The sequence below is a fragment of the Saccoglossus kowalevskii genome, chromosome 4, assembly GCF_978046115.1.
Source record: "Saccoglossus kowalevskii chromosome 4, keSacKowa6.1, whole genome shotgun sequence".
In the NCBI taxonomy this organism is placed as follows: Eukaryota; Metazoa; Hemichordata; class Enteropneusta; family Harrimaniidae; genus Saccoglossus; species Saccoglossus kowalevskii.
The window spans coordinates 16,730,832-16,758,593 of record NC_140644.1 but is presented as its reverse complement, the minus strand read 5'-3'; the positions used below and the strand labels follow the sequence as shown (position 1 = coordinate 16,758,593).

The 27,762-nt window shown below is 36.0% G+C and overlaps 1 protein-coding gene across 1 annotated transcript; it reads right to left on the bottom strand.

The window, feature by feature from the left end:
* Window positions 1-242: 242 nt before the first annotated feature.
* Window positions 243-27,614, bottom strand: LOC102804257 (gem-associated protein 5-like). Its single transcript, XM_085497861.1, has 25 exons — window positions 27,235-27,614; window positions 22,229-22,410; window positions 21,730-21,917; window positions 21,085-21,325; window positions 20,662-20,821; window positions 20,050-20,262; window positions 19,614-19,699; window positions 18,976-19,052; window positions 18,226-18,359; window positions 17,934-18,007; window positions 17,382-17,614; window positions 16,600-16,739; window positions 15,945-16,116; window positions 12,829-13,179; window positions 10,742-10,855; window positions 10,260-10,355; window positions 9,433-9,570; window positions 8,718-8,865; window positions 8,446-8,565; window positions 7,237-7,447; window positions 6,773-6,938; window positions 5,302-5,501; window positions 4,298-4,454; window positions 1,766-3,846; window positions 243-1,169 (listed from the first exon to the last, which is right to left on the bottom strand). The coding sequence occupies exons 1-25, from the start codon at window positions 27,529-27,531 to the stop codon at window positions 957-959; spliced, it is 6,192 nt and encodes a 2,063-aa protein (XP_085353987.1). The 5' UTR covers window positions 27,532-27,614; the 3' UTR covers window positions 243-956.
* Window positions 27,615-27,762: the final 148 nt, after the last annotated feature.

Genomic DNA, 27,762 nt, shown 5'->3' with positions numbered 1-27,762 from the left:
CAACCTATTTTGGGATTTGTATGCACATACATGCACCCTATGGTGGATCAAGACCGATTACTTGGGGGGGGGGGGGTAAAAATTGACGTTTTTGACTTCTTTAAAACTGATTACCGGTAGCCTTGATATTATACATATAGGTACTTCAGGTGGACTTCCCAAAATTTGTTCAGTTTGTAGTAATTCTGACCTATACCAATACACACGAGATGTTTCAAGACAATACTAAATAAAAGACAATATTCTATACATTGTACTGTTGATTTATTTTATCAACTTATTGGTACAATAGTTACGTCCTTTGTTTCAATAAATAAAAACATCTTGTCAATCCGATGTATTTGCTCCACCAGAAGCACATCACTATGCCTTATAAAAACAAAGGTAAAATTGCAACTCGACTGTAGATGGCTCACTCGCCATGTAAATAATTTTTTCTCCTGTTGCAATGACGAGCATGTGAAATAATTATGTACACACTACTGGAGTGTTGAAATGAAAAAAATTAATCTGGCTGAAACTGACCCTTTGTTTATAACATGCTCTTAAAAATAATTTAATCAAGTTTGAAAATAATCCAAAAGTTTCAGCTTTTGTGACCCTTCATTCTGTAGAGTAACAAAGTGAAATAATTTACTTTATATGGATGAATGAAAAGATTTTTTAGCAAATGGCTCACAGCACTTTGTCTAACACAGTCAAGTGTCAAATAAATCAATATTTTGTCTACCATATACTACTATGACTAAAAGCTGGCAACCCTACTTGTATAACAGATAAAATCATAACAAGTAAAATGAATTATAGACTTATTCCTATGTTATAAATACTTTGCATTAAAAAAAAGAAATCAACGTAATAGTAGACATCTTGTATAAACCCTCATTCTGAGGGGGAAAAAGAAAGGTATTAAAATATACAAAAACTTAGAGAAAAGTAATTTTCCAACAGATTCATTACTGTTGACTTTGCAATATTTCCAACTTTCTGAGGAAATATTTTATCTCTTGACTAGTCTGTGCATGCTTCAGACCCCATTGCACAACATCCATACTCAGCTGACTCAGTGGTTGGCATCTCTTTTCACCACATTCAACGCAGGGTTTTTTATTAATACAGTAATGACCCAAAATCATGGCAGACTCCACTGGTTCAGGGAATACAAATTCCTAATTAAGAGAAAAAAAAAATTGAGATATATCTAAGTCTAGATGTGGGAGTCGATTATTCCAAAACAAGGTATATGTAGAGCGAATATAAACGGTAATCGGGGAATTAATACACAACTACATGAAACTCGACAGCACTGTTGCAAAGTTTATAATGTGTGCTCGTTGGTGCAGTGAATTATTAAACATAAAACTCCTGATTATTCATGTAGTTGTGTATTAATTCCTCTATTACTGTATGTATATATATATATATATATAATATATATATAAATATATATTCCATATATTGATTTTTTAATAATAATCTACCCTATATTCAGTTTTTCTAAGTTCCTGTTTACATGATTTCAAATGATAATGGCTTATTTGTATTTAGAGAGCTGCACTCTGGGTAATTGGCCAAATGTTCAAACCATCTCAAATTCCTTGGACACATACAATCCCTAACAATCCACACCAGGTTCATGATTACTTTTGGGTAGACAAGCAGATACAACACCATGGTACATCCAGTACTCTGAATCACAATCCATTAACTACTAGTAGATACATAACCTATGTACCATTATGATCAAATTAATCGTTATACATACCTTACTATTTGGAAATTGCTGCAACTGTTCAATGACTTCAGCTTGTTCTTCTGATAGAACTGGTAGAGTGACAGCTGGATGGGAGTATCTAACATCCACTGGCATATCTTTCCAATCAGGTGGCAGATCATCTTCATCATCATTTTCAAGCATACTGATATCTTCTTGACTGTCTTGTTCAGCAACGTCTAGTTTCAGTTTAAAGTCAGATTCGGGATTGTTTGGATTATCTTGTGATTGTGATTTCAACTCTACTGATTTAACCTCATTCAATTCAATGTCTATAACAGAAGCCTGATTTGTAGAAGAACTACTTTCTTCAGGGGCTGACTTTTGGTCGATAGTAGAAGGGACACCCTGTGAAGTAGAATGATCAGTGCGAGAAGGATTATGATCTGTAACAGAAAAATCATAGTCTGTGGAAGAAGAACCATACGCTGGTAAAGGTTCATGCTTTGAGCTTGTAGGATCATGTTTGGTGGCAGACAAACCAAGTACTGGTGTAGAAGCATCATGAACTGTTGCCATGGGATCCTGAGCCAGATTAGAAAGATCTGTGGCAGAAAAAGCATGCTCTGTGGCAAGAGGATCATACTCTGTGGCAAGAGGATCATGGTCTGTGGAAGGAGGATCATGGTCTGTGGAAGGAGGATCACGGTCTGTGGAAGGAGGATCACGGTCTGTGGAAGGAGGATCACGGTCTGCGGAAGGAGGATCACGGTCTGCGGAAGGAGGATCACGGTCTGCGGAAGGAGGTTCACGGTCTGCGGAAGGAGGATCACGGTCTGCGGAAGGAGGATCACGGTCTGCGGAAGGAGGATCACGGTCTGTGGAAGGAGGATCACGGTCTGTGGAAGGAGGATCACGGTCTGTGGAAGGAGGATCACGGTCTGTGGAAGGAGGATCACGGTCTGTGGAAGGAGGATCACGGTCTGTGGAAGGAGGATCACGGTCTGTGGAAGGAGGATCACGGTCTGTGGAAGGAGGATCACGGTCTGTGGAAGGAGGATCACGGTCTGTTGAAGGAGGATCACGGTCTGTTGAAGGAGGATCACGGTCTGTTGAAGGAGGATCACGGTCTGTTGAAGGAGGATCACGGTCTGTTGAAGGAGGATCACGGTCTGTGGAAGGAGGATCACGGTCTGTGGCAGTAGGATCATCGTCTGTGGCAGTAGGATCATCATCTGTGGCAGTAGGATCAGCACAATCATGATCTGTTGTTGAAGCTCCATGAGCTTGTGCAGAAGGATCACAGGCTGTGTGCTCATTTATGTGGTCACCAGAACCTTGCTCAAAGCTGGTTTTAACACCAGATACATGTTGATCAGGTTCCTTGACTAAATCATAGACTTTCTCATCATCAGAGTCCTTCACATCAGGCAACTGTTTTTCTTTTCTCCTCTGCTTCTGTTCCTTCTTGTCCAATCTTTTCTGTCTCAAAATCAACCCTTTCACAGCCTTCTGTATGTACATCATTCTTGTATTCAGGGCACTTTTCTGGGCTTGTATATCTGATAGAAGAACATTTACTATCAGTTGAAGTTTAGAGATATCGCAGGAAATCCAATCATGAGGTGGTTGATAAGCAGTTGCATCACTTCCAACTACATGCAGGTTGCCATCACTCACTTGGTTTTCATAGCAACTAACATCATCCTGTGATTTGTTTTGAAAAGATGTCTCAACACCATTCAATCCTTGTAAGGCTACCTCAGCATCAGATCGAGATTCACTTATGTCAGTGTCTTTTTCTTGTTCGGCATCTCTGTCTGAAGAAAATCCATATTTAGTAATGTCAGTGACACCACCTTCAGCAAGGTCTTTGCATTCTCCATCTGCAACATGCTGAGCAGAGTCACCATTTGCTTTGTAGCTATCACCACCACCAATCATTCCAGACATAGCCAACTGTTGACTCTTTTTATTGTCTTCCCTTGACCACCATAAACTATATACAACTAGGAGGCAGTAGTATGCTTCTAAGCTGTCTAGTTTATTCAACTGTTGACTATGCACGTTTTCATCTTTATAGTATGTACCTTCTTTCATCAACATTCTTAGAAGCGAAAACGTCTTCCAACCTGTATGTGGTAAATAAAATGCGAACAGAATATTTGAAGTGGTATTGAAGAACGAGCTTGAACTTTGTTTTTGAAATTTTCAAGGCAAAAATTTAGAAAATGACCTTAAACATATAGAAATAATATAAAAGGATAACAAGGCAATCTCATTGGGCATCAAGGCAATTGACTTTGTGATGTTGAAAATGAGGCCTGTAATTAATGGAAGTGGTACTATTATTCTTATTGTGACTAAACTGCATCCATGAAGTCCATATAAAAGTATTCCACAAAAGAAGTCGCCATTACTAACCACTATATTACGAAGCTGCATTCTTACTTTACATTATACGCAGAACACCCCATATCCCCTCTGATTTTTAATTATAATACATAGCATAACTATTACAACATGGTACATGCAGTGTGTCATTAGAGTCGTATTGGATTGAGAGATGAATACATCACTTACCCTGAGGCAACATAATAGTAAAGATATTCTGTTCCATGTCATAGTATCCTCTTTCATGACATAGTATAATGGCTTGAAACCAATGATTGACAGGGGTCTGTGATGTCACAAGAGATAGCAATGCCAAGGTCATCTCATGTGACAGATGCAGCAGAATCTGGAAAAAAAGAAACGAGCAGATTGAGTTACAATAACATGAATAAGGACCTCAAATTAGAACAAAATTGAAAATCTACGGTAGAGTTGAATATGTTTTATTGTAAATTTGAAACTTTTGTGATTTTAGGAGTGGACCATTAGAAACTCTGGAGGGGTACGAGATGGCTGAATTGAAAGAAGAATTTGCACAGAAAAAAATCCTACAAGTACAATGTATCAATATATTACACGCCGGAAATCAAAAGTTTTATTTTAATAATTTATCCTGTGAAAAACAAACTGGCACAGTGAAGGAATAAAATTAGTTTTCCTGCCATCAACCACAAGTTTGTAATGATCCACCCCTTAGCTGCAATTTATATATATTTTTTTTTTTAAATCTCAATCAATTTTTGAGTGCTTGAAGACAATTTCGAAAACATTTCATCAGTTTATTAACAGTGTAAATTATTGGACATCTAGTAGTGTGGTACAGTACATTAAATTACCCAAATTTCCATGTCAGATAGATAAGGTGTTGGACATGTAGAATATACTATCTAAAACCTTGCCCACAAACGATGTTTTGGCATTTGGCAGGTTGGCATCTTTTGGTGGCCGAAAACTCAGTCCATTTATTTACTAGTCACAAACAATATCTAATGCAGACCAATGTTTCTGAAATTTGCTGTAAGCATTTTGTTATCAAATTTCAATCATTCCATACACTGAAACTGAGTTGAATTTTGATGCCTATATTCAAGGTTATACTTTGTCAATAAGCTGAGCTGTTAAGCATGTGACAATAGTTCATTTCACCATATACTGGTATTTATTATGGAGTGTTTAAAGTAAAACTATCACACCTCTTTCTGAGATAGATGTTCTTTTCTCGTTGGTTTGGACTGAGATAAAGCTTCATAAACATCAGAGAGTTCATCGTACTCTATATTGTGGTAATGTAACCAGATTCGTATTGCTCGACAATAAAATAAGTCACCGTTGTCAAAAGTACAGATTGGCCACCTGGAAAAGTCATCTCCACATGCCTTGGGTTGCAGGTATTCTGAAAAATGAACATAGTCTTTCATACTTCAGAGAAATGTACAGCAAATGGTACTGAATGAGTGATTCAACTATACAATATGTCTTTGAATTTGATGTTCAGAAGTGGGTTGTAATGTCAATGATATAGTAGTCATTTGTATTGTACACGTGATATATTTTATATATATTATCTAATGTCTAATGTATGTGTGAAGTTTAAACTTCAATAGTACAGGCATGTGTGAGATACGGCTCAGTGGAACTGCATTTGTATAAACAAGATGACCGCCAGTCAGCCATTTCGGATTTGATGATGAAAAAAATGCATGTGCATTTGTCCAATATGATGTCTAATGTATGTTTGAAGGTTGAACTTTATCGGCCCAAGCATGTGAGAGAGCACGAGAAGGCTGAATAAAGACGCGCACGCGCACACACACTGAAGTCCCCCTGTTTTGTTTTTTTCCAAACGGGGAAATAAAAATATTTCTGGTCAAATTGTTTTTCAAAAAACTTGTGCAGTGGCTTACCAGGAACATAATTTTCATTTTATGCCTAATATTCGTTTTTTTCAGTGTCAGTGACAAAACTACATATAGAATGAAATGAAATTGAAGTGTATCTACATGTATGAAGGATGGACAAGTAATTGTATCACATAGGTCCCATTAGTTTAAGAAATAGTTTTGTTTATCATGATTTAATTTGGACATGAATGGTCAAAACATGTCAGATGCGGGTTCAGAACTGCATTTGTTATAACAAAATGGCTGCCAATTGGACATTTTGAATCTGATCGAAAATCAAAATGACATGCAACAATGTACCATAATGTCTAAAGTATGTACAAAGTTTGAACAAAATCCATCCATACGTGATGGAGGTCCGACTCCAGAATGGCAAAAATGCTTGGTTATGATAAATTGAATTTGAAAAATGGTTGCTCTTCTGCCATCTTGAATTGACTTAAGAAATTAAAGGACATGCATATGTTGCCAATAAATTTTCAAACAAAGACCGATTTGTTATTATGGTTAAGCCTTGTTGCGAATTTAAAATTGATTTATTACCCCAAGTCATTTCTTTTAAATAGTTTCAAATAGGCGGTAGAAGGGAATAACGAAATACTGGTCAAAGTTTTGTTAGTTCCATATATCTTTAAATAATGAACAGAGTTTCAGTTTTCAATTAACATTGAAAGTCTCAGGGCACCAAATATAGCAACTTGGCAATAATGTTGACTGGGACCTATTCTGAACACGACACTTTAAGATACAAATGTAGCCTGACCTTTGACCCCTGGACTCAAGGCATTACACCATCTTTGCATTCGGTCCTGCATTGTGATTGGATGATCAGTGAAAAGCACATCTTGGTAAGCTTCACTCGATATAAAGTTCATTTGTAGAAGTGACTTGACCAGCATCTCATGTAGTATTAGCTGTAAATGATGTCCCTGGGTAAAAACACAATTATCAAGAGTGTTACTCAGTCTCCTCAATTACTTAGTTTAGTTTTCCTAACATTATAGATTTTTATTTCTGTGCCATACACAAATGTGAAAAAATAAATTTAACTATACAATTCTAACTACTGATGGTAACATTAAAATATCATTTTCAAGCGAGTAAATGCGAGCTCAAACGAATTTTATTGCTTTGCTTTTTGAAGTAGCAGTCCAACATTTATTATAGAAAAAATACTTTTACCAAAATAAAATCAAATAGTATGCCAGATTTTCAGAATAACTTTACCTTCAAATTGGGAAGAGTTAAGAGCATTTCATGAGCCTGCAGCCAATCACCACTCTCCTGACACTGATTGGCACACTGAAGAGCCAATGAGGAAGCTTGATCTAGCTCATTTGCATACACAGCCACCTGGGATGCTATTTTTAGAGATGTGATATCTCCCCTTCTGGCGAGTGATCTGATAGCATCACATCGGTTATCAGTAGCTAAATAACTGAGAAAATAGACATAAGAATATTGTAAAGTAAAATCAATGTTGCTAATATTGGGACACTTCTTGAATTTGTTGATGTAGAAAGCTCGACTGTGTCCAAGTACTTGATTCAATTTTTATTCTGCTGCCTCTGACAACTAACTTAATTATATATATTACATAGTTACTTATACCACTTTTGATCATTCGAACCGCTACTGTGATTTCTGTAAGCCAAATGTATTCATGCTGTAAACAGCCACACTTGTATTTAAATCCTAAATGAAAGTTACTACATATAAACACATGTATACATAACTTATAAACCACTACTATAAATCAAACTGTGCACCTTTAAGTAAGGTGCAACATCTGGAGTTGAAGAGTAAGAGTTCTTTCTCGTCTATTTATACAAACAAAAATTAGGCAAGGGTGGGAGGTTAGAACCCACATCAACCGTTGCAGGTAAAGTAGCCTTTTAATGACTGAGCTATTGTGAACATTATCATCAAATTCCTGTACAAGAATGGTCATTTCAATGTCATGTGGTAGCCATGAGCAAATTACAGAGCTTATGGATAGACCTTGCAGAATATCAGTTTTGTCCGCAACACTCGCTCAATATTGTGGGTTTACAGATACCGTATAACCCCACAGTTTATACAAATTGGTCAGAATCAATTAATCAACACTATCTCATGCATATAATACAAATTCATTTCTCTTTCTCTGTACATTTATCCTTACCATTTCCATTGTTAACATTTATTAAATTTATGCAATGACTTCAAGTAAACTAAAAAAACCATGTATATCCTATTCTATTAAAATATCTTTTGGTATTGAACATCTCGTTCAGTAATAGTTTTTCTATGTATGCAGTGGTCAGTTGTCAGTGATTATTTCATGGTGCGTGTTTGTAGAGGTCCGAGGCAGTCCATACAAATGCGAGTAAAGCATACATTTAATGAAACAAAATTTGAAATCGTATCAAACTATTGATGTACATGCTTACTTACCATTTAGCAGCCTGTTCATAGTTACCATCAGATTCCAAGTGTGCAGCCCATTCCCAGTACAGTTCTAACAAGACAGGATCTTTAGGTGATAATCTGACTTTAGATAAAGCTACGGCTTCCCTGAGACATTAAAAACAATATTTAATAACATATAAATGAGTAACAACCCATTTCATGTGTTTTTTTAGCAACAGCAATAAATATACTGAATATTTGTATTGATAGTTAAACTCTGGACATTCAAACATACAAATGTTATACAGTGCACCTACTTGTAAAGTTTATGTTCCTTTAATACGTTGATTGCATCATATACTTTGTGTGCTGAAAGGTAATAGGACACTGCTTTCATGTACTGTTCCTGTGAACACAGTTGCTTTGCGTAGCATTCACATGACTGGATCCAGAGGTTCTGACCACCTGTAAATAAACAGTAGAAATACATCACAAAAATACGTCACAACACCTGACTTTGTGTCCCATTCGCCATGGAAATACACCATTTATTAAGAGTGAATTCAGGTTCATCATGGTGAAGACGAGATATCACATGATGGAGCAAAAACATTATGAAGTTTAGTACAAAACCACACAGATTGCCATGTGTGGACTAATATGCCATGTGATACTTTTGTTATACAAATGTATGCTAATCACAAATCTATTTTTACCAGTTTTTTGGTGTTTAGATAGTGTTTTTTAAATTTTTTTGCCCACAGCTCAATCTGGCTCAAGCCAGTAAAATTTAAAGCTTCAGCTACAGTTCAGCTGTAATGAACCCATGGGGTTGAACTTCGATATGCCTATGTTCAGTCACAACTGTAAAAAAGCACAATTTCCAGTTAATTAGTGGAAGAACATTAGTTTGGCTCTGATAAAATGCTGCAACAAAAACCTAGCAACGAATTAATCAATTGTAATTTCCTGTCCAGCATGCTGGTGGTTATCAAGGTGTGGCTAAGGAGTCCAGGTACATTTTCTACTGACCTAAAGGTGCCATTGACACCAGCCAATCATTGAGCTGTCCTTTATCCTTGGCAACCTGTAGGGCTCTTCCAATATTTCCCTTCCAGATTTCCAATTGGATGAAGTTGTCTATATTGCCTTGCTCCAAATGATAATCACCTGCAATAGATTCAGAATGGCAATAATGTATACAGAATGTGGAAAGTGATCTACTGTAGGTGATGTCATGAAGTCTTTCATTGACATCATTCATATTCATTTTGAATATTGTTGCTCAGAAACAGCTCAAGCTGAAATCCTGGGCTGGGGGCAATGTGAAAGACCTGTCATCTACCCTCTGGTGACATCCTAATGCCAACCACTATTTTATTAACCATCTTCTACTAAACATAACTGTACATCTTGCGCTATCAACCATGAACAAATTAGGGAGGGGTAAGGTATGCACTAAATCCATTGAATGTCAGAGTAGTAGTAGATTAATGAAGGTTTGATTCACAACAAATTTCACAAAATCAACATCCATTATTTGGTTATAGTACCACATTTTTTGTCTTACTTTGTTGTAATAAAATAGTGGACAGCACTGTGGGTGGGATTTAATCTGGTCAGGGCAATGTAAAAGCTGGTACATCATGGGGCTGGCAGGATAAAGGTTAATGTGTTAAGAGTTGCATATATACAAAGAATACATAGAAAGAGCAAAGAAAGACAATGTTGAGATATCTACTGTTTTAGTTACTCATGTTGATCACTATTCATTTGACATGCATTTGTGCTACGTGCAATGCATTTGACTGATAAAGACTGGTTTTATGAAAACGTATATTTCTTGATTTGTTTCATACCTTCTTGTTTGAACATCCTAAATGCAGCTTTTCTGTCAGAAAACATTCCTAGATTGGTATGTTCACCTTGACCAATAGACAGATCACTGCCGGCACCTACAATGAAATGAACATGCAATATTTACAGACAAACTAAAAATTTGAATACGACGCAAAACGAAATACGCAACACAAGTATAATGTGACATTACACATCCCATGATTGGGTTGCAGAAAAAAAAATAAAATAAAACTTGATAAATTTGCATTATACTTTGTGAAGTGTGACAACTTGGAACACTGATGGAAATTTGGCATCTACATGAAGGTTTCTGTAGTGTTGTCGCAGCTGTCCTTCAATTATCAGTTATGAAGTTCAAAGAACGAATCAAAATCAAGGTCAATAAACTATTATTTGGCCTGGTTTACTCATACCACTAGATATTGCGAAGAAAACATGTGTTCTTATAACTATGGTGTATCACAATTATATATAGCCTTACTATAGATGGTCTTGGCTAGATACCGGCAGTCTTCTTGTACGTAATGTTTACCCCTATTATCTAGTGAACTGCAATTTGGAAACAAAGATTTTTGTTTCTTTCTTCTTTTATCTGCTGTTCAAGGTAAATATAAAAATACAATTGTAGTTATGATGTAAGAAACTTGAAATGAGTTTTAATGTATTCATGATTGCTATGATTTAATGTCATATAATTGCGGGTTTATCTATATAAATAGAAATGCAGGGCCAGGAAATACAGCGCCATCTGGAGTCATCCAGTGGAGATGCCTGAAGAGGGCCTTATATTACATTTGTTCTTTTCCATAGCGGCCGATGGATAATTTGTTTCTATAATATAGATACATTTATTATTAACTGGAATTACTTTTTTCTGGTACAAGAAAGGATGGAAACAAATTCAAAATCAAAGAAAGCTTAGAAAGAACTCCCGTGTGCTGAGAGTATTGGAGACACATTAATTCAAAATTACTTGAACTTGAGATATTGATGGAAATGCAGAAAACTAATTATGCAAATAAGGTAACTAATATGAACACATTTAAGTGTAAAACTAATAAGGTCTGCACAATGTAAAAGTAATAAGATCTGTGTAATTTAATATCTATGTACCAAGTTTCATTGAAATGTGATTAGAACCAAAAAATTATTAATTATTGTGCTAATTAAGAGAATTAATATGAACAGATTTTAACCCAAAATTAATCAGGCTGTCTATTGTCCTAGAGCATTTATGTACCAAGTTTTATTCAAATGTGATGATCAATACTTGAGATATCAGTATTAATTATGTTAATTAGGTGATTAAGAAGCATAAATATTTACCAAAACTAATATGGTGTACAGTCCTAGACATGTAGGTTCATTGAAATGTGATGAGTACTCTTTAAAAGTTTCATTAAAATTCAATGAGTGGTTCTCATGACAAATTAACTAATTAAGCAAATTAGTACCGTAGTTAATATGCACAATAATTTATCCTAAAATTAATCAGGTCTCTGCATAGTCCTAGAAGATCTATGTCACAAGTCTCATTGAAATGTGATGATTAGTACTTGAGATATCAGGTGAAGGGCTGAAAATTAACTAATTATGCTAATAAGGTGATTAATATGCACAAATATTTCTCCAAAAACTAATTAGGTCTCTGCACAGTCCTCAAGTAACTATGTACCAAGTTTCATTGAAACATGATCATTACTACTTGAAATATCAAAAGCTGAAAATTAATTAATTATGCAAATTAGGTAATTAATATGTACTGATATTACCCTAAAAACTATCAAGTCTGTGCAGTCTCATATGACATCTATGTACCAAGTTTTATTGAAATGTTATGATTAGTACTTGAGATATCAGTGGAAAAGCCGAAAATTGATTAATCATTATGCAAATTAGGTAATTAATATAAACAGATTTTTACCCAAAACTAATGAAATCTGTGCATTAGATCAGAGCATCCATGTGCCAAGTTTCATCAAAAACGAATGAGTGGTTATTCAAATATCAGTGGAACAGTCATGGAACAGCTTAAAATCAGGTAATTATCATGCAAATTAGGTATTTAATATTCATAGATTTTTACCCAAAACAAATCAAATCTGCGCATTAGTTCAGAGCATCCATGTACCAAGTTTCATCAAAATCCAATGAGTGGTTCTTCATGTATCAGTGGAACAGTAATGGAACAGCTAAAAATCAGCTAATTATCATGCAAATTAGGTAATTAATATTCATAGATTTTTACCAAAACCTAATCAACTCTGCGCATTATCCCAGAGCATCTATGTACCAAGTTTCACCAAAATTTGATTAGTGGTTCTTGAGATAACGGTGGAACAAAAAAAGTGACATACATACATACATACATACAGACAGGGTAACTGCAAAGACTCCCTTTTGTGCTTCGCACACGGGAGTCAAAAATATATATCATGAACTTGAATTTTCCCGATATTTTGAACTTTTGTATAAGGATTCAATGAAAACAGATGGGTAGCATACATGCAACTTGTTTCCATGGAAATGTACATTTTAGATTTCCTCACTAATTTTGAATAACCTCACCTCTTTTGGCACCAGTGAAAGCAGTTTCCATAACATCAGCAGCACTGCTCTCAGAGGCAGCCACATTTGCCATACTAACTTCAAACAGTTGACTGGAAATTATCTTTTTCTCACTAGGTAGTATCTGGCCTACAGAGGGCGCATACTGGTTATCAGTCACAATCCCGTAGTAGTTTAATGCCTCTTCGGGGGAGATCTGTGGAACGACTCCATGCATCATTTCCACGCATTCAACAGGTACTAAGGTGTCCTGTAGAGGTGGTATCCTTGATTTTACATCCCTATTCTGTCTGTTTTTACCTCTTCCACGGCTTTTACCAGTTCGTTGAGAACTCTGAGCTGCTCTTTTATCTATAGAGAAGTAACAACATTTTAAACAGCTATTAACAAAGCAAGCTTTGAGTATGTTCAATATTCACAGGCAACTGTAAATGGCATAGTTCCAACTAATAATTTCTTTGACATTATAAAAATTAATGTTCAGACATGTTAGGGAAGAGTAGGAAATCAAACGGGCGGTTCACCGCGGTAATCACCGCGGCTCTCCGCGGTACACCGGGGAGAGCCGCGGACTGCTTATAATTAGGGGTTTCTACCGCGGTGGCCACCGATACCGGTTGCAACCGCAGTCGTGGAAAGGTGTGAAATACGTACTTAACAGTTTCCTTTGTGATTCCATGAGTCTTTGTTTCAAATAGCTGTTTTTAAATCGAGCAGGTTACGAGCACCGCTGGCATGGAAATACTAAGCATATACCGTAGTAATATTATCGGCCCACATATTTTATTAATATAAAAATCCATAAGTCCAATGCTGTATACGAATTGTTGTTGCGTGAAACAATGTTGTATTTTATGCATGTATTTATCACCAATTCCAAGAGTAAAAGTCGTAACTTTCGAAGGTACGAGTATTATGACTCGTCCATACATTTCACTTACGTTTGTTACACTTGAATAAAGTCTACCACATGAAAATAATGTTATTTACGAAGTTTTAAATAGCCGAGCCTTCCTGATTCGAGCCTCTTGTTGATTTGACAAGGGTGGGTATCATTAATGTTTATTCTTTGCCTGTATCGCATTCCAGACAAAAAGTTCAAGATCGGTAAACAAGAAATGGACGAACTAAAATGTCTCCTGTGTTTCACGTGCGACATGATTATTAAAAACAACAGAGTTAAGCGGTCATGTACGTTCTATAAATCTAACCTTGCACACATAATCTTGTATTGACGTGTTTGTTTGTTTTTTTTGGTCAAAAACGACGTTGCCTTTGAGGCTTTCAGTTAACTCTTCGCGAGAGTTTTATAATACCGATTTTTTGAACAAATATTAAGTAACTATATCGTTTTGCGTCAAACTGGGTGGCCCGAATTTAAATGCGTCAGTGCGTGAACTCATTGAGGTCATTGCCCATTGCCGCACGTAATTCAAACACGTGGTTATTAGAGTTCAGTCGAAATGTACGTGAATAACGCGATCGAAGTGCGCTGCGAGTTTATTATAGAAAAAACAAACATTACGCATGTTATTGTATGGTTAATATTACATATTCACTTTATTTCGAATAAAATAATTCACCGATGAGTCACAAGTATGTATTTAAAATATTTTCTCGACTTTCGTTAGACACCTGACTCCGGGACCTGACTATCTGTTTCAATGATTTACTAGTAAATGCGCCCATGTTTATATTTGCGTAATAATTACGAATGCAACACATTATCAAGTCGGTAATATTGAAATATTCACAGACCCAATAGCCCAGGTTAGTTTTCCAACAATAATAAAAATAACTTAGTTTGCGTAATTATTATAAAAGTAATACATTGCAAAGTTGAAATATTTAGAGCCCGTCCAATACTGTAAACATATTTGCGTTATTAGAAAAGCAGCACACTAAGTAAACGATGTTGAAATATTCAAAGCCAACACAGAGTTGGATACAAGTTGTGTTATTACAGTACCGCCGGATAAGATAACAAATTTACGAGATCGAAGCGCGGACCAAGAAAGAAGAGGGTTGCTAAGGTAACGCGCCAGTTCAGTGCGTGACTTGGGGGTCAAACTTCGGTCAACACACACTTGATGTCAGCATCGCCGCCTAGCAAGTTTCGCAACGTACTTGAAGTTCAATTGTGCCCCAAAATGATGTCGACGATCACTCAATTGTCGCAACGCATGTTGTACCAAGTCCATGATACACCCCGTTTCGACTTTGGCTTGCTTTTTTTTAGTGCATGTTCTTTTTCACGTAAATGCGACCTCTCACCAATGTATTAAAACACTTTGAATTTATACTTTATGCGTGATTATATTTGGTCTACGCGAAACATTAATCTTTCTAAACATTTTCTGAGACCATGCATGATATATATTCACAAAATAATGCGATCTTATTTTATATTATGTTGATCTCTACGTCTTTCTGGATCGTTTTGTGATTTTATTCCAAAGCTCAGGCAAATAAAATAATGTGAACTATTATAGACTATTTTCCTAGCTTTTGGCTAGGCCAAATTGGTTTAATTTTTCATTAGAACTTTGTGATCCTTTTAATTTCTCAGTTCTTTGTGTTCATTAATGGTCTTGACAATAAGTGTGAATTGCTGTGCGAGCCCACCGCACACGACCGCGGTAAACCGGGGTCATGGAATCTATGCATAAATTTGCATAAAATGCGGTCGACCGGCGAGTACCCACCACCACCGCGGTAATGACCGCGGTGCACCGCCCGTTTGATTTCCTACTCTTCCCTTAGTTCCTTTGTTTTCTGACTTTTCCCCAGATGGGGAATAAACACCTCTCCCCACTCAAACAGTGCTATGGGATGTGTTTATGTCTATAAGATAAAGTATAAAACGTCAATCATTTGTACATTTAAATAGTAGATTACATAATAAGAGAATGTGTGTATTGAATTTGTGAAGTTGCACACATTTGCTTCTGGCTGCAAAAGTTCAATTGCTGAAAGAAGGTGTGTAGTTTCATGCTCAAATTAAATAACCACAACTTTACTCTTAAAAATGAGATAGAGAGCAATACAAGTGCAGATGAATCACATATTTTTTTCTCTTGACAGTGTCTTAGTATGAGGCTGACAAATATACTTACTTTTAGGCGGTTTGATGAATTCTTGCTGGGATATTCTCCATTTCTGTAGTGTGAAATCTTCACCACCAGTGTACACTACATCAGGATGCAGCACACTCCAAATGACACTGAACAGTCTGCCATGGTGAGCACGGTAGTTAGCAATGGGTTCTCCATTCATTACATCCCATACCTACAATAAAGTCATAGAAGATATGTATACACAAGTGTAGATGTAGTGTTTGTGTCTCTTTTCAGAGGCGAGACACTCGTACCAATTGTGATTAAAATCATTCCATTCCATCTTGCATTCCTGCGAAAATGAAGTTTCGACTCGTTCTAATTAAAGTTTTGTATTCATTCAGCTTGGCATATTGACTAAAAATCATGAAGTTATTCCTCCAATTTTAATACAGGGGAAATAACCCTCTCCCACTCATTCTGAGATTTATTAAATCAAAACTCGTATCAGAATTTTATCTTCTTTATCTTCTTAGTCATTATTTATCTTAGCTCAATTTCTGAAATTGTCATCAAATCACCTATACCAAATGCTTCAGATCAACATTGTGATCAACATTAACCTGGGACACAGGACCCATAATTGACAGAAAATATCACTTAACTTAAATATTGGATAATTCCGGCAAAAAATAAATAATCTGAAACAAGTTACCTGAGCAGTTCCATCATAAGAAACAGAGGCCAATTTCTTATCACCATGGGGACTCCACGACAACCCAGTCACTCGTTGAGAATGTCCATTAAGTGTAATATAACTGCCAGTAACCGGTGTATGCAGAGGAACTCCAGCACCTGAATAACGGAGTAAAACATCTGAAAAACCTTTCACTGCTCTTATCAACTTTTGATGATTGCACAGGGAAAACATAGTAAGATTTTCATCAAAGTTCAACATTTTTAAAAATACGATTTATTTTTTTTAGTTTGTAAATAAACATTTTGTTAACATGTAACAAACAAATAAGAACAAAATTTAGAAGACAAGCAGCCTCTCGACTGAGATAGCTCCGCTGTTAACATTTCACATTTCAATTAAAGATATTATTACAAAATTGACAAATCTGAGAGAGATCTAATGTAGTTCCTATGTATATAATGTACTAGCAGTTTTTAACAAGAAGTCGAAAATATCACTTTTTTCAAAAAAGGACAAAAATATTCATCAAAATTAGAGAATTGAAGATATCATCACAAAATTAACAAATCTGAAAGAGGTCTACCTGAGGTACCTACATGCATAATATCAAAGCAATCAGACTTTTAATTTTCAACAAGAAGTCAAAATTATCACTTTTTACCAAAAATTACAAAATATTCTTCAAAATTAAAGATATGATCATAAAATGAACAAATCTAAGAGAGGTCTGACCAAGATATAGACAAAATATGGTACCGGTATATGAAATTCACTAGCCAAATTAAACTGGTACATACATAAGATAGCTGTTAGATCATAAACGTGTATTGGTGGATCATTTCCACCAACAGCTAACCAGTTTCTGCAGTCCTCGTTATCTCCGCTATCAATATCAGGTACCGAGCTGTGTTTACTGCTACGTTTACTGTGTGTGAAGTCAGGATACCACTCGATACGATTGATGATTTTATGGTGGATTTGAATAGTGCAGAGCAGCAGAAGATGTGGGGCTTGAAATACCTCCACTGAACTGGAAAGGATGCGAAGAATATTAATGTAAATAAACTAAAATTCTATGATGATTGGTCAAATTTAGTCGTATGACCATTGTCTTAATTCTGATTGGTCAAATCTAGTCATATGACCATTGTCTTAATTCTGATTGGTCAAATCTAGTCATATGACATTGTCTTAATTTTGATTGGCCAAATTTGGGGCATGTGACCAAGCACAAGTCTTGAAGATAAAGTGTAGAAATATCAAACTGATGGAAAGATTAACATATAATTCAGGTGACAACACTCTGTTGGAATGCATAATAGCGACACATGTACATGTATTGTGTTTACCCGTCATCGTTGCCAACTGCACACACCGTACCATCAGGTTTCCACGACACTTCACTTCTCTGAGGTACTTTGTGCTGAAAAAATAAAAAACATTGTATGATACTACAAGTACAGTAAAAAGCAAACTGTTAGTGAAACATTTTGTCCATTCTTATCTATTTCTCAATAATTATATTGTGTATTTTGTATCAAAAAGACAATTTCCATTTGTTTACAATGAACATTTTTGAAACAAAATTATGCATATACAATTTCATGAAAGACAACCTAAATAGACTCCAGTAAAACTTACTTTTATATTGTTAGTTTTCCTAATGACAGAATTGATATCAATAGCATCATCGGCCAGTCTATACGGATTATGTTGTAGTATGATACCCTCACCACCACAACTATACACACAGTGACTAGGGGAAGATTTGTTGTCTGTAGAAGAGCATGTACATTTGTGAGTACAGTTGCATGCACACATAGTATCGGATTCTGCTGTAAATTCGCCCATCTGAAAAGTCGCCCTGGACGATTTCACGGCTGGTGGGCGCTTATTTGGGGTTCAAAATTTCAAAAAATAATCATGAAATATTTTTTGGGGACTTCTATTTTCATTGAAAAATTCAACTACACCGACTTTCAATGCCGGCAGTTGGGCCACCCAAGACGAAAAGAAACTATTGCAGAAGCAAGTCTAAAATTTGATACATTTTTTAAAAATCAAAACTGCCTGGGCAAATTTACGACAGAATCCTGTATGGGTCAAGGTTTTCATGCATCCTCATAACCTCGTAACAAATCTTCCTGATCTTACTGCTTGGTGAATAAACCTCAGAATTGAGTAAAAAAAAAAAAAAAAGTGTAAATTATTGGAACTTCACGATCTTTGTTTTAAAACAAGCACGCCATCTTGAAATATCACAATTGTTTTAATATTTGGAATTTCCATTTCCAAATAAAGTAGGAACCAAGTTCAAAAGCACAAAATAATATTTTTAAACAACTACTAATTGATGAATTTGATGTTGCGTCATCAATAGAGTAAACCTACCTATTGGAGGGCAAGGAGGACCCCAGTCTACACAGTACACAGTCCTTTTATGGTAGGAATTGGACACACTAGCAGGTCTGCAAAACAATACAATAGTGATTTATTACATCATTATGGACAACACCATTATGCAATATAATAGTTGAAAGATACTGGTTTAAAATCTGATATGTGTGTGCTGGATAACCCATGGGTATCTCTCCCATGATGACCTACATGTACTTTTTTTACCAATCAATGACCAGTTTAGTGTGGGGGTTCTTTCCCTAGATGACATGTGTTTGCTTCCCTCCCTGGAAAACACATATGGAAAGGTTTCCCTTTCTAGATAAAATGTGTGGAATTCCTTTCCCTGGATAATGTGTGTGGGGTTCCTTCCCAGAATAACATGTGTGAAATTCCTTCCCTGGATAATGTGTGGGGTTCCTTACCAGAATAACATGTGTGGAACCCCCTCCCTGCATAACATTTATGTGGTTCCCACCCAAAATAACATGTGTGGGCTTCCCGCTGGATAACAAGCGTGATTCCCAAGCTAAAGACTAGAGGCCTTCCTCTCTGGATGAGACAAGGATTCCCCTCATGATGGATGACATGCGGGCAGCAATGAGAGTGAACTACCAAACTCTATAACCTACTTCTGTGAGAATACATCATGTATACCAACTCTACCATCATCTGTACCATATGCTAGATGACCTTCTCGGAATGGATGCCATGATAACTGCAAAATACAGAAATGTTTTGAATCTGTATCTATACTTCAATAAGGCAAACTCTGAAACTGAAAAACCAGATTCAGGATTATCCAGAACCTTACTTATACTTCATTTTAGAGACAATGAAAGACAACCTTTATCATGATGGTCGTCCATTATAAGATAAATTATGGTAATTATTCACTAGGTTTTAAATTCTCTATTTTTGCTGACAAATTAAATCCATGTGGGCATGTAAATTAAATAGAACTTATTGTTTCACTGAGAAATCAATTAATTTAAAACCCAATAGATCAGATCAAATATCAAAATAGCGAAATGTCCTTAAGTAATAAAGTAACCACCAATTACTTACAGCTGTGACCTTTGACCTAATTCCCTGCCATATCACAGTGACATCATATGTGTTTGATGGTGATGATGTATTCCAGATACGTATCATATTATCCCCAACACCTACAGCGAGCCTGCCCGGGTCGATAGGTGATGCCACAATGGTGTATACAAACCCACCCAATGTTGGAATTGTGCTCACTGCTCGGCAGCTTTTGAGATTCCACAAAATAATCTGTAAAGAATTAGAAGATGAATTTCAGCAGGATCAATGTGAAAGGTTAGTTTGAATTTGATGAATATTGCAAATTTATATTACCATAGCTAATTTGTTTTTCAAAACCAGGTTAGTAAAGCATGTTGAGACAGACAGACAAACAAACAAACTGAGGGATGGACAGATGGGCGGAAAGACTGATGGACAGATGGGTGGAAAGACTGATGGACAGATGGGCGGAAAGACAGACAGGATCAGAAATTATTAAGTAAATTTTCCGCAAATAAAATTAATACAAACAGTTTTTCTGTAATTTACTCAAAACTGAATGTGTAACTGACATGAATCACTTAGTTTTTGATATTCAGCATATATGATATATCAGTAAGAGCTCTGTTCCTCCATTTTCAAAAATACCTGTCTATCCATGGACACTGTTACTATAGTATTCAGTGCTGCATCACCACCCGGTACGATATTAAATACAATCCGGTTATGACCTTTGCCATCACTCTGTCCTAGCAGTTTCCATTTCTGCTTTCCAGGTTTACATAAATCCCACATCAACAAGTCACCTCTAGAAAGTAATTAGGAAGAAAACAGTTTAGAAAACAAATTTGGCAAATTCCAAAATCATTTTAAACTGATTAAATTGGTTGGTCTATATTGTACAAGGAGTCAAAAGTATTAATAATACAAGAAACTCATGAAACTGTCATTTCCATGGAAATAATCTCCATTTTTATATAAATTTTTCACCATTTAATGGTAAACCGCCTTATAGTGTAATAGTATTTACACGTTTTACGAGAGCAATATAGCATATGTTAACGCAATTACCCATGAGAGCTGGACAGTAGTTCTCGGGGTTTGTTCTTAGGCCAGTAAAGAGTCAACCAGACTCTAGATTTCCCAGTGTCTTCCATTTTGCCTTTGAAACCGCTGGCTTTTGAAGGAAGTTTCAGTGTTAGCACAGCTTTTCCTTTAGACGTACTCCATAGTCTAATGGTTCTATCTCGACTTCCAGAAGCCAGTAAACAACCATCAGTGGATGAAGGAATTTCATTTCCCAATTCTTCTTCTGAAGAATAAAACAGGATAGGCTGTGTATTTTGAAAATGAATGGCAGCTAAAAATGGCTCACCTAAACACAGTAATGTAAGCGAATATGAGAGCTGTGCTATTAACATTAATTGGGGATTGATAAGGGTGAGTGAAGTGGTCATTCACCTAAGAAAGAAAGATCTGAAGAAAATATATTGTGTTCTAATCATTGTAAATGACATGCCGCATTTCCTCTACTAGAAGCACAACACCAACAACTGCATTTATTGTATTCACAATTATTAAAATATGACTTATTTTTACTGAATACATATACAAACAGAGCAAACACGATAGTACCTGAGATGAGGCTTAATCAAAAATAAAAGTGAAAAATAAGGTTAATGACTCTCTCACACACAGTATACATCTCCTCAATACCTGACTGATCATCAACTGCCCCTTCACCATTTCCTGCTTCTTTTTTCTTTCCTTTTTTCTGTCTGATGTCTTCTCCCAGAGTTGGTGCCCATGACAATGAGTGAACTTCATCATCATGACCTCTCAATTTGTGTATTACACATCCCCTGTTCTTAATGTCAATTATCAATATATTACCGAGTTTGTACCTGAAATTAAGACAAAAAAAAATGCATATCATAATATTAAATGATACCCTAATGTACAATGTCTTTAAGCATCACCTGCATGATTGATTCAGAATAGGCACACAAATTATATGCACTTGCATACATCTAAATTTTCTGTTAAAACAGATAAAAAAAAATTATGTACTTCATGCAATTTTTCTGCTTTTGAGAACGTCCTATAATCCCTGAATATCAATAGAAGACATACTGTACTCTACAGCATGATAGCGGACATTAAAGCTGAATTCGGAAACATTTTTTTTTTTTTTTTTCATCAATGGAAGACTTACCCAACGGCAAGAAATTGGACATTATGTGGACTGCAGGCCAAACTGAATATGTGGCCATTCTCTGGAAGAAACTGTTTTGTATCTCCACTCACGTAATTCCATTGTATTATTACACCCGTCTCATCAGAGGTGTAGATGAGATGTTTATCAACACCTGACCAGTCGATGGCTGTAATCTTTGACTGGGAAAAAGAAAGATAGAATTGATAAAATGGGAGGTGGAAAATATGCATGTATGATGAAAGTGTACGAGTCCGGGATTCTTAAATAATATGTAGCAGGCAATTTCTAGCGAGCGAATGCTGTCGAGTTGTTTATTGAGAGTTATTAAGAGTTTGAAAATGGTAAATTTCTGGTCAATCATCTTCGCTAGCCAAGGTCTGAGTTTATTCGGCAAAGCCTCTAAACAGACCTTGGCAGAATGACCATCAAATATGCATATTCTAACAGCGCCCCCAGTAGTCAGTTGCGGCTAATCATTGTCCAATCAGTCAAATACCCCTTTGGCTTTTAATTTTAAACAAAATGGCGGCGCCCATGAATCGTGCTATTTGTGATAATAAAATTGCGAAAGTTTTCGGTGTTGGTGCCTTCAAGTCTCATCAGGTACAGGCAATCAATGCAGTTTTGTGTGGAGGATGTCTTCATAGCGACAAACACAAGAAGTGGAATTTTGTTTTATAATTTGGTACGTCCAAGCTGATTGGGCGCCTTGTTTCAAGGCATGCCCAATCAGATCTCACTGCTTCAGATACGCAATTAGCCTATGCGATCCCGCTCGGTATCGTGTAGAGGCCTATAGGCCAAATACACGAAACCGTGCAATTCGGACGATGCTGGTCAATGGGCAGTGGCATTTTGTTTGTTTCACACATTTTGTGAAGCGAGACAGCCAATTCATGGTGAAGCATCTACAGAATTATGTTCAATGATGAGGCAATTTTATTCCGGCAATGGACTGAAAATAGTTCAACTTTGAATAGATTTTTGTGCCATTTTGATAAGCAATAACATACAAATTATGCGTGGCACTACACGTACATCTATCTTGAATTCCACTCAACTGAGCATGAACTAATAACTGAACATTTGCAGTTCACATGTTACGGCTTTCTTTGGTTACATCAGTTCTATATTTAATAAATCAATAGACTACTTGGCTGCACTCGCTCACCAGGCATATTACATGTACATTATTCAATATTGTATACATGTATGACAGAAAAATAAAAGGCAGAGCTCCAGAAGGAGTACCTACACTTTATGCAAATTTTTTAAAATTATGCTAATTTATTCATGACGTAGCAGTTTCTGTGCTCATGAATATTCATTAATTTGTGGCTCAATACATTTTAAAAGGGGCGATATATTATTTTTGGGGGAAGAGTTAGAAAGGGGGATTAGCAATCCTTAGGGGGTCAATACAAAAGAAGGGACCCATTTGGAGAGCAGCCATGCTCCTCGTGTCTGTTGTTGCACGCGACCTACAGCTGTCAACTGTGTTCGTTCTTCGACTGTGTTCGTTCTTCGACGACTTCGGCTGGCTTCCACGTGGGGTAGTATTCTTGTGTTCTGTTTTCCTGACTTGAGTTTTTGAATCCGCTGTTTATGTTTTTAACGTCTTTCATGTCTTTTGTAGGAGTGTCCAATCCGTGATTCGAACTTGCGATCTTTTAGTTCCCAGCGCACTGTCTTGTCCACTGTACCACGAGTGTCTTCACACAGGAATTAGGATTTAAGTCCTATTCATAGGAGCACTGTCTTCACTAGCATTCGAAAATCTAACTAAACATACTGGATCGAACCAGCGATCGCTCACATTGCTGTCATAGTACAAATCAACTGAGCTATGTGGGTGGTCATGCAAATTAAATAATTTGTTGTCATATTTAGCTTTATTGCCAAATGGTGTTTGCGAGAAAAAGATGGGCAGGCAAGGGAATTGAACCCAGGTCCTCCTGATCACTATGTAGAGAACTGACCCACAAGACCACAATGGATTAACTGGATGTGTTTGCATTTGATAAGACTATATAGTGTGTATATATATAGAAATACAACATATTTCTATTATTGAGTTACAATTGTCCAAAAAATTGCCAATTTTGTGTTTTTACTTGTGTAAACTACATGCATGCCATAACCCGTTAGTGTACATCTTGCCAATTGGGTGTTTGCCATTTGCGTTGCCCATACCTGACCCGACCCTAACCCTAATGTCAAGACACGTTCCTGTTAATAATTCCGTTGCCCATACCTGACCCGACCCTAACCCTAATGCCAAGACACGTTCCTGTTTATAATTGCTCAATAATGATACTCTGTTGTGCACTGTCTGCGGGTACTGTAAAATGACTAATTTTCATTGGGTGTAATTTTCACTGATTTACAATTTCAGGCATATTAAGTGGGTTTTAAATTCACGGTTTCGTCATTTAGATAATGTGTTCTATGCTAAATTGTACATATTCACTGTGTTTTAATTTAGCGCATTTTCCAGTCAGCGAAATAAGCTAAATTAAAACCCAGTGAATAATTACCCCATTTACAGTAAGTTGCATTGATGTCAACTGATTAAACAAGTCGCATTTAAGTAATTTCCACTATTAACAAGTGGTTAAATTGTGACAATAAATGTGTGGACAAATATTTGAGATTATTTTTGGTGTAGACAACTCTTGTTTAATTATTTTACACCATTACAAGTTGTTAAATTGAGAGAATAAATGTCTCAACAAATATTAAATACTTAGTTTGATGTAAACAACTCACGTTTGATTAATTCCCACAATTACAGGTTGTTAAATTGAAAGAATAAATGTGCGGACAAATATTTTAGACTTATTTTGGTGTAGACAGCTCTCGTTTAATTATTTTACACAATTCCAAGTTGTTAAATTGAGAGAATAAATGTATGGACAAATATTTTAGACTTATTTTGGTGTAGACAGCTCTCGTTTAATTATTTTACACCATTACAAGTTGTTAAATTGAGAGAATAAATGTGTGGACAAATATTTTAGACTTATTTTGGTGTAGACAACTCTCGTTTAATTATTTTACACCATTACAAGTTGTTAACGTGAGAGAATAAATGTATGGACAAATATTTTAGACTTATTTTGGTGTAGACAGCTCTCGTTTAATTATTTTACACCATTACAAGTTGTTAAATTAAATTAAGAGAATAAATGTGCGGACAAATATTTTAGACTTATTTTGGTGTAGACAGCTCTCGTTTAATTATTTTACACCATTACAAGTTGTTAAATTGAGAGAATAAATGTGCGGACAAATATTTTAGACTTATTTTGGTGTAGACAACTCTCGTTTAATTATTTTACACCATTACAAGTTGTTAAATTGAGAGAATAAATGTATGGACAAGTATTTGAAACTTATTTTGGTGTAGACAACTCTCATTTGATTAATTCCAACAATTACAAGTTCTTAAATTGACAGAATGAATGTATGGACAAATATTGACCATTATATTTGTGAGTAAATACCTGTTGTTTAATTAATTTCCACCTCTACAAGGTTGAGAGAATAAATGTGTCGACAAATATTTGATACTTATTTAGGTGTAAGAACTCGTGTTTGACCAACTTCCACCATTGCAAGTTGTTAAAATAATGAAATAAATATACTGGTATCATTGGATATTTGATTTAATTGTGAAACTTTCTAACAAAATGTTAACTGCTGGCTTCTAACCCTCAATCAACAATTCCGCAGACACGGTATAAATTCCACAACACCACAGAAGATATTCGTCTGTTGCCTGAATTGTTTTCGTAATATAGGGAACGCCATCGACACTTTAACAAAACTTACCTTGACTTGGGTCTTGCTCATCTCATGTCACAATCTGGAAACTGTTGAACAAATTGCGCGTCGTCCAGTTTAAGACGTTAGTTATTTTATTATTTATTCATTCAGTTTTGTATGGTGGAGTTTTGTGAGGTTTATTATTTTTTTGCGACGTTCTTTGTTTACTTGTTTACGGTTTGAAAGATTTCAGTTTATTTGATTTACGTTTTTACGGTAGCTCTGAGCGGGACTCAAACCCACTGTCTTTTCAAGCTGATTTTGTTTTATTTTGATGGCACGCTTGTGTACCACGCCACGACGTTGGTCGTTAAGTGGTGTTCATTTTTCTAACTACTCCAGTGTTCCGATGAGTTGAACGGAAAAGCCAAAACGATTGCTGGTTTCTGATTGCTTCGGTTCTGGTGAGTGTGTATCTAGTGTGATTCGAACCCATGTCGTTTGTATTGGGCGTTTTTTTATTTTCCATGTTAGCTACGCCGTAATATGCAACCACTTCCCCGTTTTATTGTGATTTTGAGTGTTTAATGATGTCTTCCTCACCCGTCACGCCATGACCCAGTTTCAACCACACGGCCATTTTGCAACACAGTTCGTGACCCTCGGCGTCACCCGACTGACTATATGAGCGTTCTGTTCAACTGTTAAGCTAGGATTTATTACCGTTATTATCATTATATTGTCACGTGATTTGTTTTACCTTATGTGTAATGTCTTAAGTATCTTTATTGTAATTTGTATATACCAATTCGTATATACCGAGGAAACGACCCCGATTGAAGGTCATGTATTTTATGACGTCACCAATTCGTGTGTAGGTACTGCTTCTAGATCTGTGCCAAATAAAATATTACATGTATCCTTATTGTGGAAAATGGTGACCTGATTAACCCAGAATGTGATTTCCATACTGAAATCTTGTCGTCAACTATTCCCTTTTCATAAACTTGGAGCTGCAGGTTAAGTTTATTTAAACAATATTTAGAAGAATTATACTAATATCATGAAGGTCCAACACATTATATAAAGACAACAATAATAACTGGTAATGTATGAATGCTGTTTCTCGGCTAAATAATTACATGTATTTTAGCACGTAGTTAGTTGGGCAACATTCGCAATATTATTTTACAAAAACCGCAAAATACCAGCACACACAGCAGAAAAAAATATACCTGGTGACAATTATGCTCATGAAGAGCCACTTCTGCTTCGATATCCCATAATTTCACATGGTGGTCATCGGCTGCACTGGCTAATAATTTGGCATGGTCCACGTGTTTACAAAACGCAACACCTGTCACACGGTCTGAGTGTCCTGTCAACGTGCCGCGGAAACTCGGAGGATTTTTTCTCGTATTGAACAAGTATACAAGATTCCGTGCACCAAAGGCAAAGTCTCCATACTTATTTGTGTCACTAACTTTGCTGCAGTACCAATTTGGCGATGGAGAAAGTATGTTTTCCGTCATTTTAGCGATATTATTTCTTCAACGTAACAAAAGTGCGCATAACCATGGGGGCGGCCATGATGGTTCTGGGGGTCACAATTTACGACAAATAGTAGTCGCAAAAATTATTTTTTTATATTGTCTCTAAAGTATCATTTTTCTTGAAATGGTAACTAATACATTTTTATAAATAGTGTACATAAGTGTTATTACTAAATTTCACCAAAAAGAAAATTAATTTCTAAAAGTAAT

Coding starts and splice junctions, on each gene's coding strand:
- LOC102804257 (XM_085497861.1), bottom strand. CDS start 27,531: ATGACGGAAAACATACTTTCTCCATCGCCAAATTGGTACTGCAGCAAA. Junction 20,822..21,084: donor CTACTGTCCAGCTCTCATGG/GTAATTGCGTTA, acceptor ATTACTTTCTAG/AGGTGACTTGTTGATGTGGG. Junction 18,008..18,225: donor GGAAAACTAACAATATAAAA/GTAAGTTTTACT, acceptor TTATTTTTTCAG/CACAAAGTACCTCAGAGAAG.